At 40.3% G+C, this 15,019-nt stretch overlaps 1 protein-coding gene across 1 annotated transcript; it reads left to right on the top strand.

Moving 5' to 3' along the window:
• Positions 1–855: 855 nt before the first annotated feature.
• On the top strand, positions 856–14,282 carry LOC117299565. The gene is made up of 8 exons (XM_033783115.1): positions 856–948; positions 4,687–4,841; positions 8,762–9,462; positions 9,639–9,749; positions 10,600–10,800; positions 11,714–11,882; positions 12,798–13,199; positions 13,698–14,282. Exons 2-8 carry the CDS (start codon positions 4,697–4,699, stop codon positions 14,084–14,086), a joined length of 2,118 nt encoding a protein of 705 aa, XP_033639006.1. The 5' UTR covers positions 856–948; positions 4,687–4,696; the 3' UTR covers positions 14,087–14,282.
• The last annotated feature ends 737 nt before the right edge of the window (positions 14,283–15,019 follow it).

The following is a 15,019-nucleotide window of genomic DNA, read 5'->3' as shown; positions in this document are numbered from 1 at the left end:
TGTACAAATTGCATGGATAGTCCTAAGTTAGGACGAGTAACTGGTCCTAACTCGAGATAAGACTAGTCCTAACTCTTTGTGAAATCTACCCCTTAGCACATTAATTTACTGACAAACATGCTTAAAGGCAGTGGACACTATTGGTAATTACTCAAAATAATTATCATCATAAAATCTTACTTAATTACGAGTAATGGGGAGAGGTTGATGGTATAAAACATTGTGAGAAACAGCTTCCTTCTGAAGTGACGTAGTTTTCGAGAAAGCAAGCATCAGAAAGCACACAACTTCGTGACACAAGGGTTTTTTCTTCTTTCATTATTATCTCGCAAATTCGACGACCGATTGAGCTCAAATTTTCACATGTTTGTTATATTATGCATATGTTGAGATACGCCAAGTGTGAAGACTGGTCTTTGACAATTACCAATAGTGTCCACTGTCTTTAAACGGCTCTCGGACCAAGGTCTATGGCCCTTTTCCAAACCACGGCTTCAGCTCGTTCTCTCATGGAGGTAGGTTCTCTCGTCTGAATCCCTGAGCGCGTATCTCGCGCAAAGCACGCGCATTATGTCAAATCAACCGGCGGGCCCAACACCCTGAGCCTCCAAAGCCGAAGCCGTCGTTTCGAAAATTTAGATGGACCAGGGCACCAGTGCCGATATTATGTAGCAGTAAAATGTGAGAGTGCGCCCTCTTGTTGTAATAAATCACTGAGAGATATTAATAACAGAGAGTCTTGAACAAAGACTAAGGCCCTCCAAATGTACGCACAGAGGGGAATTTTGTTTTCCGGTATCTGGTATATTTTTTTCAGGGTTTATAAATTAATATCCCCGCATCATTCACATGGACCATAACATAGAGAAATGTCTTCCTTGCTCTTTGCATGGACAGTGCTTCGTATAACTGTTGTTTCCTTTTTGGATAACCAGAAGAGAATTTCAGGTGAGCTAGAAAACACTTCTTGTGTATTACAAAAACGCAGTTGAGTTGTGTATATAGTAACGATGGTAATTATTGTGTATTGATAGCGCTCAAAATAATTGGCTATGGTAGCTCGATTGTGATCCGACGGGCGAGCACGCAGTAGTAGGGAGTGCAGTCTAAAAAAAAAAAAAAGGTGTGGCATGGTGCATTCATGTTTGACTACATGGAATTCCTATTTAATGGGATCCCATTGAACAATGAGATCCGGGGATTCAATTGGATTGGTGTGGAATTTGAGAAATATTCAGTGGGGACAACGGGAGGGGATCCCATTGAACCCAATTGTGGCCAAGCTAGTTCTTTTATAGAGGTAAACAGCGGAAGGGGATTTCCGTCGTTATTTTGTTCAAATACATATACAGGGTGTCTAAAAACAACACACTTTTGAAATGACTGCCGAATAAAAAATACATGATTCTCGGGGGAAAGGTTTATATGTTACGATAGCTTATGGATTAAACTTTCATAATATGACACCAAAAAGTCTGAAAATAATTCATGCTTGGGTGAGCACTGCTCACTGAAGAATAAGTAGACCCTAGTCGACATCTTGGAGTGAATTTTGTTAGCTCCATAAAGGACTTACCTCTCACATCGGTAAGGTCAATTACTGCGATGCGCAACCTAATTTACATATCTTTTACAAAAGTATGAGGAAAACCGTGCAATTTCGAGCTACATTTTGTATGGAGCATCATATTCTACTTTTAAAACGGTTTTCTATATGCATTTCATAACAAACGGTTTCAACCACTTTTCATAGACCTCTTCACCCGATCTAAGGCAATTGTCCCTTTAAAGGAACACATTGTCTTGGATCGGACGAGTTGGTCCATAAAAAGCGTTTGTAACCGTTTGGTATAAAATGTATATGGTTAGAAAGATGTTTTAAAAGTAGAATACAATGATCCACACAAAATTTGCCTCGAAATTGATGGTTTTCTTTTTACTTTGCGAACTAACACGGTCGGCCATTAATTTTATGGGAGTCAAAAATTTGACTCCCATAAAAAAAAATGGCCGACCGTGTTAGTCGACGAGGTAAAAGGAAAACCACGCAATTTCGAGGCATGTTTGTGTGTGGATCATTGTACCCTTACAAAATTTTCCCATGGTGTTTTCCCATGGGAAACCCATGATGATTTCCCATGGGCGATTCCCCATGGGAAACCCAAGGAGAAATTGGACCCCATGTATACATGGGAGAACTTCCCATGGGATATTTCCCATGGATTCACATGGGGTTTTACCCATGCCCTCTATGGTGTTTTCCCCCTATACCCATGGGTTTTTACCCATGCACCCCCATGGTGTTTTCCCCCTATACCCATGGGGTTTTACCCATGCACCCCATGGTGTTTTCCCCCTATACCCATGGGGTTTTACCCATGCACCCCATGGTGTTTTCTACCCTATACCCATGGGTTTTTACCCATGCACCCCATGGTGTTTTCCCCCTATACCCATGGGGTTTTACCCATACACCCCATGGTGTTTTCCCCCTATACCCATGGGGTTTTACCCATGCACCCCATGGTGTTTTCTACCCTATACCCATGGGTTTTTACCCATGCACCCCATGGTGTTTTTCCCCCTATACCCATGGGGTTTTACCCATGCACCCCATGGTGTTTTCCCCTATACCCATGGGGTTTTACCCATGCACCCCATGGTGTTTCCCCCTATACCCATGGGGTTTTCTACCTTATACCCATGGGTTTTTACCCATGCTCCCCATGGTGTTTTCTCCCATAACCCAATGGGGTTTTACCCATGCTCCCCATGGTGTTTTCTACCCTATACCCATGGGGTTTTACCCATGCACCCCATGGGGTTTTTCTACCCTATACCCATGGGGTTTTACCCATGCACCCCATGGGGTTTTTCTACCCTATACCCATGGGGTTTTACCCATGCACCCCATGGTTTTTTTCCCCCTATACCCATGGAGTTTTACCCATGCTCCCCAGGCACCATGGTGTTTTCTACCCTATACCCATGGGGTTTTACCCATGCACCCCATGGTTTTTTTCCCCCTATACCCATGGAGTTTTACCCATGCTCCCCAGGCATCATGGTGTTTTTTTAACCAATACAGCTCATGGGGTTCTATTCGAACCCCCATAATGTTGGCACTCCATTTGTAGGTTGACTTACTAGGCCTATGGAAGCAACTATATTAATTCAAAAGATGCAATCATTCTTTAGTTACAATTGTGCTCTGGAATACGTTTATTTGATACTGATGCAACAATTATTGGAATTAGAATTAACTTTGAAGTTCATGAAGATCATGGCCCAATTTCATAAAGCCTGCTGTTAGCAGAAAAATTTGCTTAGCATGAAATGTCTTCCTTAACAAAAACAGGATTACCAACCAAATTTCCACACGATTTCCAGTGTAAGCAAACAACAGCCGAATGCCAGTAACAAGCAATACGCGACAAATTCAAATTTGGCTGGTAATCTTGTTTTTATCAAGGAAGAAATGTCATGCTAAGCAAATTTTGTGCTTAAAGGCTTCATGAAATTGGGCCCATATATATGTACAAACAATTATAGTGAATTTAAGAATACTATTATCTTGCCTTGAAAAACATTTCACACAAAGATTTCTGTAACTTTTTCTGTGAAATGCTTTTTAAAGGTGAAGAGTGTTTGAAATATTATTACTTTTATTCTCGACTCTGACCAAGCAAAGTGATTACAAGTAGTATGGCAAGATGGTAACAGTAGCACATAATTTTCAATGCATGACACAAGGCCTTAACCATTAAAACCAATTGAAAGTGACAACAAACAAGTTAAAGTGTGTACTGCATTTCTTTTTGTGAAGAGCTCGTAAAGTTTAAACACGTTGTTGCAATAAAATTGACGAAGAAAGCTGCTTGTGTATCAATTATGTGTAGTATTCAACAACTGTGTGTGATCCTGAAACAAGAAGAAAAAATAAAGAAATCTTGTATAAGTACAGGTACACACTATAATGCAAAACTGAGACAAATTTCCTTAATCTAGCTAATCTGAACTTGTGCAAAACCCTAGAAAACTCTGACTAAATTATGCCTAGCAAAAAAATCACCCAAAAAGGCAAAAACACAGCCTAACTACACTGGCCTAGCTAAAGCCTAGAAACGACTGCAGCGAGACTAACTCTGGGCGGCGACTCACCAACCTACACAGATAAATATAAGTCCGCGTCACTGAATTGTATTGGTCTACTCGACAGACACGGACGTTCGGGCAATTTGGAAAAACACTGTGTTTATTTATGTACGACTACATGTAACTTTGGTTTGGTCTGGTTTGGTTTGGTCTGGTTTGGTTTGGTTTGGTTTGGTTTGGTCTGTCTGTCTGTCTGTCTGTCTGTCTGTCTGTCTGTCTGTCTGTCTGTCTGTCTGTCTGTCTGTTTGTTTGTGTGTGTGTTTGTTTGTTTGTTTGCTTGTTTGTTTGTTTGTTTTATTTGTTTGTTTTAGCATTAGCACAATGAAGCCTGTCCCTGGTCGAGCTAATGAACGACCGCTTGTTTGTTTGTTTGTTTGTTTTAGCATTAGCACAATGAAGCCTGTCCCTGGTCGAGCTAATGAACGGCCGCTTGTTTGTTTGTTTGTTTGTTTGTTTCAGCATTAGCACAATGAAGCCTGTCCCTGGTCGAGCTAATGAACGGCCGATTGTTTGTTTGTTTGTTTGTTTTAGCATTAGCACAATGAAGCCTGTCCCTGGTCGAGCTAATGAACGACCGCATCGTAACGGTCAAGATGAAGGTGAACGTGCGGATCTTCCTGATTCGTCTGAAGACGGAAGACAGGTGTTGCCCTTTTACAGACAACCGCAGACTTATAACAACCGGGGTGAGTGTAACTATAATGACACTGGGCACTATTGGTAATAGTCAAAGACTAGTCTTCTCACTTGGTGTATCTCAACATATGCACGAAATAACAAACCTGTGAAAATTTGAGCTCAACTGGTCATCGAAGTTGCGAGATATAATAATGGAAGAAAAAACACCATTGTCACACGAAGTTGTGTGTTTTTAGATGCTTGATTTCGGGACCTCAAAATATTCTGAGGTCTCGAAATCAAATTCGTGGAAAATTACTTCTTTCTTGAAGAGGGAGCCGTTTCTCACAATGTTTTATACTATCAACGTGATGATTTTGAGTAAATAGCAATAGTGTCTACTGCCTAGAGGCACTCTGGACACTATTGCTAATTACTCCAAAAAAAATTAGCATAAAAACTTACTCGGTAACGAGCAATGGAGAACTGTTGAAAGTATAAATTATTGTGAGAAAGGCTCCCTCTGAAGTAACATAGTTTTTGAGTTAATTTCTTACTGACAATTTGAGTCTGTTATAAAACCTGTGCAAATTAAGTGCAACAATGGGTTTTTTCTTTTTTCGTTTGCAACTTCGATGACCAATTGAGTCTAAATTTTCACAGATGTTATGTTATGCATATGTTGGGACACACCAAGTTAGAATTATGGTCTTTGACATAATTATACCAAACGTGTTCATTGCCTATAAAAGCAACCGTCAATTGGTCAGTCTTTAATCGTCCGACCAAAATGAGAAGGGTGACCGAAACAGATTAGTAAAAGGAATTTTTATTACTAACCCCCCCCCCAAAAAAAAAAAGACAAAATAATAATAATAATTGGGGATCATCACCGATGAAAAATAACGTCTGTCCACACCAACCAAATGAAAAGGGTTACCAAAACAGGTTGGTGAAGGGAATTGTATTTGACCATAACTTTTTTTGTAAACTTGAGCCCCGATGCAAAAAATAACATCTGTTAAATTAATTGTTGCGGTACCCTGCCTCTACAGTATAGCAATAGGAGACTTTCCAACGCTAGGTGGCAGCAGACATACCGGGTAAATTTCCATTGTTTACGTAGTTCTGAACATGCGCATAATTCTGAGAACAATGGATTTACCCGGTAAGTCTGCTGCCCTCTATCGTCCCAGAAAGTCTCCCATTGGGCTCACTCGGTGGTCATACTGTGGTACGAAACATGTGTTCTATGTCAGTACAAAGGTCGTGGGTTCGAAACTCTTCTCACGGTGATTCACAGAACTCGGTAAATATACAGTGCTTAATTAATACACACCGGCGGTGGGAGGGTAAATCAAAGCCCAATACCGCTATTCCGAATCCAATCATAATCCCAAGACCAATCAAATGTTAATTGATAAATTGTTATAAGCTAACGTCACTGCAATTTTATCCCATCAAAAGATTTGGCCTGCCTTTATCCTTAGGAAAGGGGACCAGCTTTCACCATGAACATTACCAAATTAGTGCCAAAGTCATGACTTTTGGTTGTTGTATCGACATCTTAGCACGACAGCACACTATTCTTAACCACTTTGCCACACTATACCAATATAGGTGAGAATATGGGCACCAAACATTGCTATAAAACCAACAGTTTTAGGAACTTTAACTTATAATGAATTTCGATGATTTGTTTTGTTGTAACAGCAAGCGTCAAATTCGACGAAAAGATTTTCCACCAAATAGCAAGCCGCGTAGGAAAGGAATGGAAAGTGATAGCAACTGCTTTGGATATCCCATATTCTGAAATCCAGAAGATAATATTGGACAATCCATCACAGACGTATCAACAAATAGTTAGTATGCTCCGCCATTGGAGTCATAGACATCAGGGCATCGAGCCTGTACGCGTTCTGAAGAAAGCGCTCAGGGCTGCAAATCGCAATGACATTGCAGCTGATGTTGATGGTAATTTTTGTGCAACCAATCGGACACTTTTGAACGCTAGGTGGCAGCAGATTTACCAGGTAAATCCATTATTTCCGTCGTTCTGGGCATGCTCACATTTTAAAGAACAATGGATTTACATGGCAGTCTGCTGCCACCTAGTGTCCTCAAAAGTCTCCAATTCATTCATTCTCAGTTTTTAAAGTTTCAGCCAAAAAGCCCTCGTGAAACGAATAGTAATCTCGTCTCGTTGGTGGAATGAGGTTGGCGCACATTATTTTGCGTTTACAGGGAACTTCGTTTCACGAGGTCTTTTTGGCTGAAACTTTGATAACGGATAACGCCCAAACCGAAAGAGTCAGCAAACTAATGGACGTATTCGTTTGGTATGATGATGTATCTATTTTAGAAGAAGATCTGAACCCATGAATCATCCCCCGCCCAATTTGGCACATTCTTATCAGGGAGAGACTCAGAAGTCGCAAGTTTAAATCCTTGCATAGTTTCCCTTGTGGTTTAGACAGTTGGACGACATTTTCCTTGTCCAAAATCAATACAAGATACAGATTCGAACAAACTACCCAATCGAAGAGCCAATGAAAGACAGGCTGGACCCACACCTTTAAAAGAAAGTATTACTGCTTATATAGTGCTGACACACAACGGTGTATAATGGGTAAAACCAAAAATTTATGGTTGTTATCCCCGACGCAAATTTCCATCTATTAATCATTGCCGTACACCCGCTAAAATATAGTAATGGGAGACTTTGGAACGCTAGGTGGCAGCAGACTTACCAGGTAAATTTCCATTGTTTACGTAGTTCTGAGCGTGCGCACATGATTTAGAACAATGGATTTTACCTGGTAAGTCTGCTGCCACCAAGCGTCCCAAAAGTCTCCCATTGAACTGCCTCTATATAGCTATACCGGGCAATCTCGGTGGTCTCGTTGGTAAAACACTGCTCTAGAATTGGGTTCGAATCCCAACCGAGTAATATGCCTGTGATTTTTGTTTTTTCACAGAGCTCTGTATAAGTACTGAGTATACAGTGCTAAAATACACATTGGTGTTTATATTGGGAAAACCAAAACAAATAATAATGTTATACTCCAAAAGCTTTTCTTCTAAAGCTAGGCTTATAGGTTCTGGCTCCGGCTACTCGGAATCCAACCCCGACTTTCCTTTTATGGTTTATGTACGGAAGCCCCGTACAAAATGTTCACTGCTCCAAAATTGATGTCTAAGAACCAAGCCGAGGTTTTGAAAAGGCAAGACTTCCACAAGTCCTTTAAAAACTGTCGAAATCAAGGCTGCTTAGCATAGCTAACCAGAGCAGTTTTGGAAACCTTGTTTAAATACGTTACTTTAGTGACTTGGGGTAGAGGCTATTGTTGTTATTGCACCTTATTTCAGTATATTCTTTTATCTGTCTATGGTTCACTGTTTTACTTTGTATCACAAGGCCTACTCTTTTTCTGTACCGCGCGTTTAAAGGCAGTGGACACTATTGGTAATTGTCAAAGACCAGTCTTCTCACTTGGTGTATCTCAACATATGCATACAATAACAAACCTGTGGAAATTTGAGCTCAATCGGTCATCAAAGTTGCGAGATATGATGAAAGAAGAAAACACCCTTGTCACACGAAGTTGTTTGCGTTTAGATAGTTGATTTCGAGACCTCAAGTTCTAAATCTGAGGTCTCGAAATAAAATTCGTGGGAAAACTACTTTTTTCTCGAAAACTATGCCACTTTAGCGGGAGCCGTTTCTCACCATGTTTTATACCATCAGCCTCTCCCCATTACTCGTCACCAAGAAAGGTAACTAATGCTAATAATTATTTTGAGTAATTACCAATAGTGTCCACTGCCTTTAACACCTTTTAACGTTCTGGTACTTTATTGGGGTGTTATTCAAGCAAAAAAGGCCAGAGTCATTTTCCATGCAGGGACAATGAAGGTTTATTGTATTGTGTTGTGTTGTATGGTATTGATTTGTGTGTGATATGATAAAGAATATTTTTCTCTTTAGATTACATTTCTGAGCAAAACCAGAGCAACCCAAACGAGATGCCCCGTCGTAATTTCATTGAAAGGCAGAGTGCACCCTATGTTTCCGGAGAAGAACGTATAGAGAAGTCGCTTAGTGGTTTCTACCACTCCACTAAAGACCTCCAGGATAAAGACCGTCTTGGCAAGTCAAAGCATTTGCCGAATTTCGCTGCCGAATGGTTCGACTCCGGCGGTGGATTTCTGGACATTCCCAAGTATGACGTAACCCTGATGGTACCAAATGGCGCGATCGAACCGGGAATGGTGCAGGAAGTTTACTTACACGTTGACGCGAAAACAACGGAATATCTGATACACGAAGCACGTGGACCTTTGTTGGGTCACGTTGTTACGTTTGGTCCACCGGGGTTGAATTTCAAGCGTCACGTGATTCTTCATATTCCATTAATCTGCGAAGACGACGACCAGGGAGGTGATGATGACAACAAGCGCCCTCCGATGAAAACGACCGACTGGAGTAACATTGCAGCAGACACGGACAATGACGTCATCGTAAAAGACAGACAAATCATTATGGTGCTGTCTTCATTCGCAAGACAGTGTTCGGAGTTGAAGAAGTTTAAGGTGTGTGTCACAACTCCTGTGTTCAACCACAGCGAGGAGGTCATACACTTCTATGTCAAGCTGTGGGAAGACGAGTCGACTGATTGTCATCAAAAGGTAGATTGGGAAAAAGTAAATGTGTTTAAGTAGAAGGTATAATGTTTGGTAATCACTCTTAAAATTAATAACAATAAAAACCTTTAGTTAGAAGCCATAGAAGCTTTCGAAATTACCTTAAAAAATTGATGGATTGTGATTCAGTGCTTGACAAAAAGAATCTCTCCCAATATCAGGGTTCGAACGAAGAAGCGGGAAACATTGACGTAAACTTGGAGTCTGGTGAACTGTACTTGAAACTGAGCAATCTGCATCATCGTATGAAATCAAAATCCGGAGCCGGAGGGGTACGTAAAAAGTTAACATATATCTTTCCACGAACTTTGTAAATTGCATAACACGCGTGCACACGAAAACACTTCTGGTTTGCAAAGTGGGCCTTTGTAAAGGTAAAGCGTGATGCATACGCGTTTGTGCGCCTGCTTTACACAGCCCTTGTGCACAAAACTACGGTGTATTAAAACCTCAAGAGAAGAAGAGCAGAGTATACTGTCTTGGTTGAATATGTCGAGACCAAAAATCGGCTCCTGTCAGAGCCAACAATTCGCTCAAAAGAGATTTATTATACACGTGGTTGTACACGCAAGTTTATTATTGTTTGGTGTTTATTCTTTGTATTCTTTCCAGCCATGCAAATATTTTATGTCCAATTACACAGGGGTAAGTATTATGATATCGTAGAAATTGAGTTTGGACCCTTGTTTGTACAGTGTCTATATTCGCATGCATGAGACTTAATTTGAAGTTACCTTGCTATGGGAATTTACCCCAATAACCCGTCATAGCACTTTTTACACCCGGAGACGGCGTCCCAAAGCTCTTTACATTATTAATACCCTTGGTCACTGGGCCTTAAATCACACCTTAAACCATCTCAGCTCCCTGGTGGAGAGCGTGTTGAATCTCTTTTGTTCAAAGCAGTTTCAAACAAAAAGTTTGTGGTCAAGAGGTTGACGACTGTTACGCAGTGTTGCCCAAGATATGGTCCAACTGTATGGACATGACTAATCGTAGAGGCCTATGATCTGCCACGGGAACGTAAAGAGGGGGGGGGGGGGGTTGCACGTTTCTCCTCTCCGTCAAAAACACCTATGGAATATACTGTGTAATGTTTTTTCTTCAAAAATAATTTCACAGTATATCAGCACAGATATGCTCAAGGAAAACAGCACGAATGAAGTGTTATTTCAACTCCACCATACCGATGGCAGTTATGAACGTCAGGGTTCGAGGCGAGACGCAGAACGCCTGTGTGATATTCAGATTCGCCAAAGAAGTGATCATGAAGCTTCACCCGGCGTGTTGCTCCATGAGATCCATGTCTATATTCCAAAAAAGGTAAGTTATTATTATTATTATTTTCACACGTATATCCTACAGTCATTAGACTTGTGGAACACGTGTTCAATATCACCTATAGTAATATTTTGCTATGTTTTTACTGCCGCGATGCTCCAAAATTTGGCCGCGGTGCTCCAATAAAGTGGACAGGCGTGATCCGTCCTGTATATGGTTTAATTGGACGCTTCGTAGTGTGATTTCAAATTGATCGTTACTTCGTCCACTTGGTAAACTCTGGTTTGTTTTCATTTAACTTGGCCTTGATGTACGGAGCCCCTTAAAAGCATGGACACTATTGGTAATTTCTCAAAATAATTATTAGCATAAAAACTTACTTGGTATTAGGCAATGGAGAGCTGTTGATAGTATACAAACAACTCGTCTAAAATCACAGATTTACAAAATCTGACACGGTATAATGCTGATGATTAGTAGAAAACAGCCCTAGAAATGTCACAATCTGAAACGTAGCAGTTGATGAGAATGCGTTTTTTTTCACCATTTTCTCGTGACCAAGAGGGCCGATCGATCTCAAACTTCTACAGGTTTGTCAGTTAATGTATATGTGAGGATTACATAAAGTACTTACACTGCCAGCAACTGTTTTGTTAGCAAAAACTAATCTGTAATGTCCCTTAAAGGCAGTGGACACTATTGGTAATTACTCAAAATAATTATTTGCATAAAATCTTACTTGGTAACGAGTAATGGGGAGAGGTTGATAGTATAAATCATTGTGAGAAACGGCTCCCTCTGAAGTGATGTAGTTTTCGAGAAAGAAGTAATTTTCCACGAGTTTGATTTTAAGACCTCGGATTTAGAATTTTGAGGTCTGGAAATCAAGCATTTCTAAGCACACAACTAACTTCGTGTGACAAGGGTATTTATATATTCCTATCACTATTAACAGTCGACTGGACAAGACGAACCTTCAGACGACTCACCAAGTTCTGGTTCTGGTTCTGGTTCTGGTTCTGGTGAATTACTGCACAATCTCGACATATCGGGATGTACACGTGCAAGTGACGCTGAACACCAGGAGAGGGGGTACCAGCCACATCAACCCAAATTGAGTTCAGGCAAGTCTCTTCACATTTTGAAAAAAAATAAACTCCTTGCCTGACGTCATACTCTCAAACAGTGTCCAACGTAATGGTTTGACAGACATAACGGTTTGTCACACACAATGGTCGGCCATTATGGTTTGTCTGACACTATGGTCAGACATAATGGTCGGCCATAATGGTTTGTCAGACACAATGGTCAAACATAATGGTCGGCCATAATGGTTTGTCAGACCCATAGGTCATTATTTGTTTATCATACACGAATGTCAACATAATGGTTTGTCAGACACAATGGTCAAACATAATGGTCGGCCATAATGGTTTGTCAGACCCATAGGTCATTATTTGTTTATCAGACACGATTGTCAACATAATGGTTTGTCAGACACAATGGTCAACATATTTGGGACGTAAAGCCGTTGGTCCCATGTGTTGTGTAACGCACGTAAAAGAACCCAGTGCACTTTTTGAAAAGAGAAGGGGTTCGCCCCGGTGTTCCTGGCGGTGGCTGCTATATGCGCCATAGCACCTTGTAAACCCATATAAGGTACTAAATAATTGGGTCTCAAAATTCATCAGTGCAATTACCTATCTTTCTAAAGTTTGTATATACTCAGCGCCTTGAGTACCTTGTTTGGTAGATACGTGCGCTATATAAGACTTCGATATTATTATTATTATTATTTATTACTATTATTATTATTATAATGGTCAACATTATTTGTTGTCACACGCAATGGTCAACATAGTGGTTTTTCAGACACAATGGTCATTATTTGTTTGTCAGACATCCCAGGAGTTCAACATATTGGTTTGTCAGACACAATGGTCAACATAATGGTTTGTCAGACACAATGGTCAACATAATGTTTGTGGAAGATAATGCTCAATCCTGTCGAGAGCCCATTTTATTGTTCATCTTTTCAGATCAAGATCAGCCGGATCTCCCGCCAGATATGAGGAAGTGGACGACCGACGAAGTCAGACGATGGCTGCTCTACATTGGCATCCCGGGAGTAAGTGTGAGCCACTTTGTCTCGGAGGAGACAGATGGAGACGACCTGGCGAAATATTCAGACAGTGACTTGGGGGAAAAGTTTATGTTGAGCAAAAATCTGCGCGAGTTAATTTTAACCTCACGGAATTCTTTGCTAGAGAAGGTACGTGCACAAAGCCAGCAATGCGGCAGTCAACGAGCAGGGTTTGTGTCGACGACGGTTTCTTCGTACATGGCCGACACTGACCTCATTTGCAACGACTATCTGATCGAACCAGAATCAAGTACAATCCACCTCACTGGTAAAACAGACAGACAGTCAACTTCTATCGGTAAGCATCGTGTATAGCATTTCCTTTGTTTGAGTTTGCCGAGTTCCCTTGATGGAAAGATCGTTCAAAAAAAAAAAAACAACAACAAAACAACAAAAACAACAACAACAACAACAACAACAACAACAACAACAACAACAACAACAACAACAACAACAACAACAACAACAACAACAACAACAACAACAACAACAACAACAACAACAACAACAACAACAACAACAACAACAACAACAACAACAACAACAACAGCAGCAGCAACAACAACAACAACAACAACAACAACAACAACAACAACAACAACAACAACAACAACAACAACAATAACAACTACAACAACAACAACAAACAACAAACAAGCAAAAAAAAAAAAAAAAAACAAACAAACAAACAAACAAACAAACAAACAAACAAACAAACATCAAACAAACAAACAAACAAACAAACAAACTAACAAAACTTGATTTATAAAATAAAATTAAAACCCTTTCGTTTCAGATCTGTCTGTCAGCGTTGACGTCATAAAAATCCCTGGTGGCAATTCTGAGCAGGAAGCAGTGAAACGCATCGTAAATGAATTAAAAAGGGCTGTCCAGGTAGACTCCTTTAGCGAGCTGGTCACAGACATCGGGAACGTCTTCAATGAAAACTACGCGGAGCTGGTATCACTGGATGGGTTAATCTGCGTGGTGCGGTTCCGCACCAGGGAGGGTTTGTACAAGTTTGGGGAGAGGTGCAACTCCGGGGAGCTCGCAGCCAAACTAGCCAAGATTCTCATCACAGAGAAGATAAGGGAAGGTATTAAATCCGAATTGGACATTCGTCTGACCCTGATTGAAAGCGACTACGTTAGGGGAATGAGGCACTTTGACGACGAGAGTGTTTAAATACTGGTGATTTTGGTTTTGAAGAAGGATAGATATATATCCAGTCGATTAATGGCACTGTGTATATACCTATACGTTTGGTTTTAACGCATACATCTGTTTTAAAACAGATTGACTTTTAATGCACTTGACACTATTGGTAATTACTGGAGAGCTGTTGATAGTTTAAATCATTGCGAGAAACGGCTCCCTCTGAAGTGACGTTGTTTTCACTAAAATATTTGAATTTGATTTTGAGACCTCAGAATAAGATTTTTAGGTCCCGAAATCAAGCGTCTGATGAAAGCACACATCTTCGCGTGACAAGGGTGTTTTTTCTACAATTATTATCTCGCTACTTCGAAGACCAATTGAGTTCAAATTCTCACAGGTTTGTTATTTTATGCATAATTGTGTTAAGATACACCAAGTGAGAAGACTGGTCATTGACAATTACCAATAGTGTACGGTGTATTTAAGCAAGGAGCAACAAAATAACGGCACATGAAATGAGCCTTGCCATTGAATGTCAACAAGATATTATTGTGCCTGCAGAACACAAAGTCCAGGCTTTGTTGTTATTTTGTAAATACTATGTTATGTTACAGTACAAAGTGTAAGGGTCAAATAATAAGCTATATGTTTGTTATTCCTTAATCAAAAGCAACATATAACATAATGAACTTGTTTTGTTGAAGTTAGCTGGAAGGTAAAATGTCTGTAAATAATTGACTTGTTTGCGCGTCATAAGATACATCCGTTTAGTACCTTTTGAACCCCCCCCCCCCCCAAAAAAAAAAAAGAAACGCTGTGGGGCTAGGTTTATAGGATTAGGGTTAGGGTGTGGCGTAATCGACATTTTTTTATGGGGGGGTGCAAGCTGTGGGATCAAATATTTTTTACGTTTTTATTTTTAACTATGGGGGTTTTGATGAGAGATTTTTAAACATCCAT

Source organism: Asterias rubens, chromosome 14, assembly GCF_902459465.1.
Source record: "Asterias rubens chromosome 14, eAstRub1.3, whole genome shotgun sequence".
Lineage (NCBI taxonomy): Eukaryota > Metazoa > Echinodermata > Asteroidea > Forcipulatida > Asteriidae > Asterias > Asterias rubens.
The sequence above is the reverse complement of the archived record's forward strand: the minus strand, read 5'-3'. Positions and strand labels throughout refer to the sequence as shown.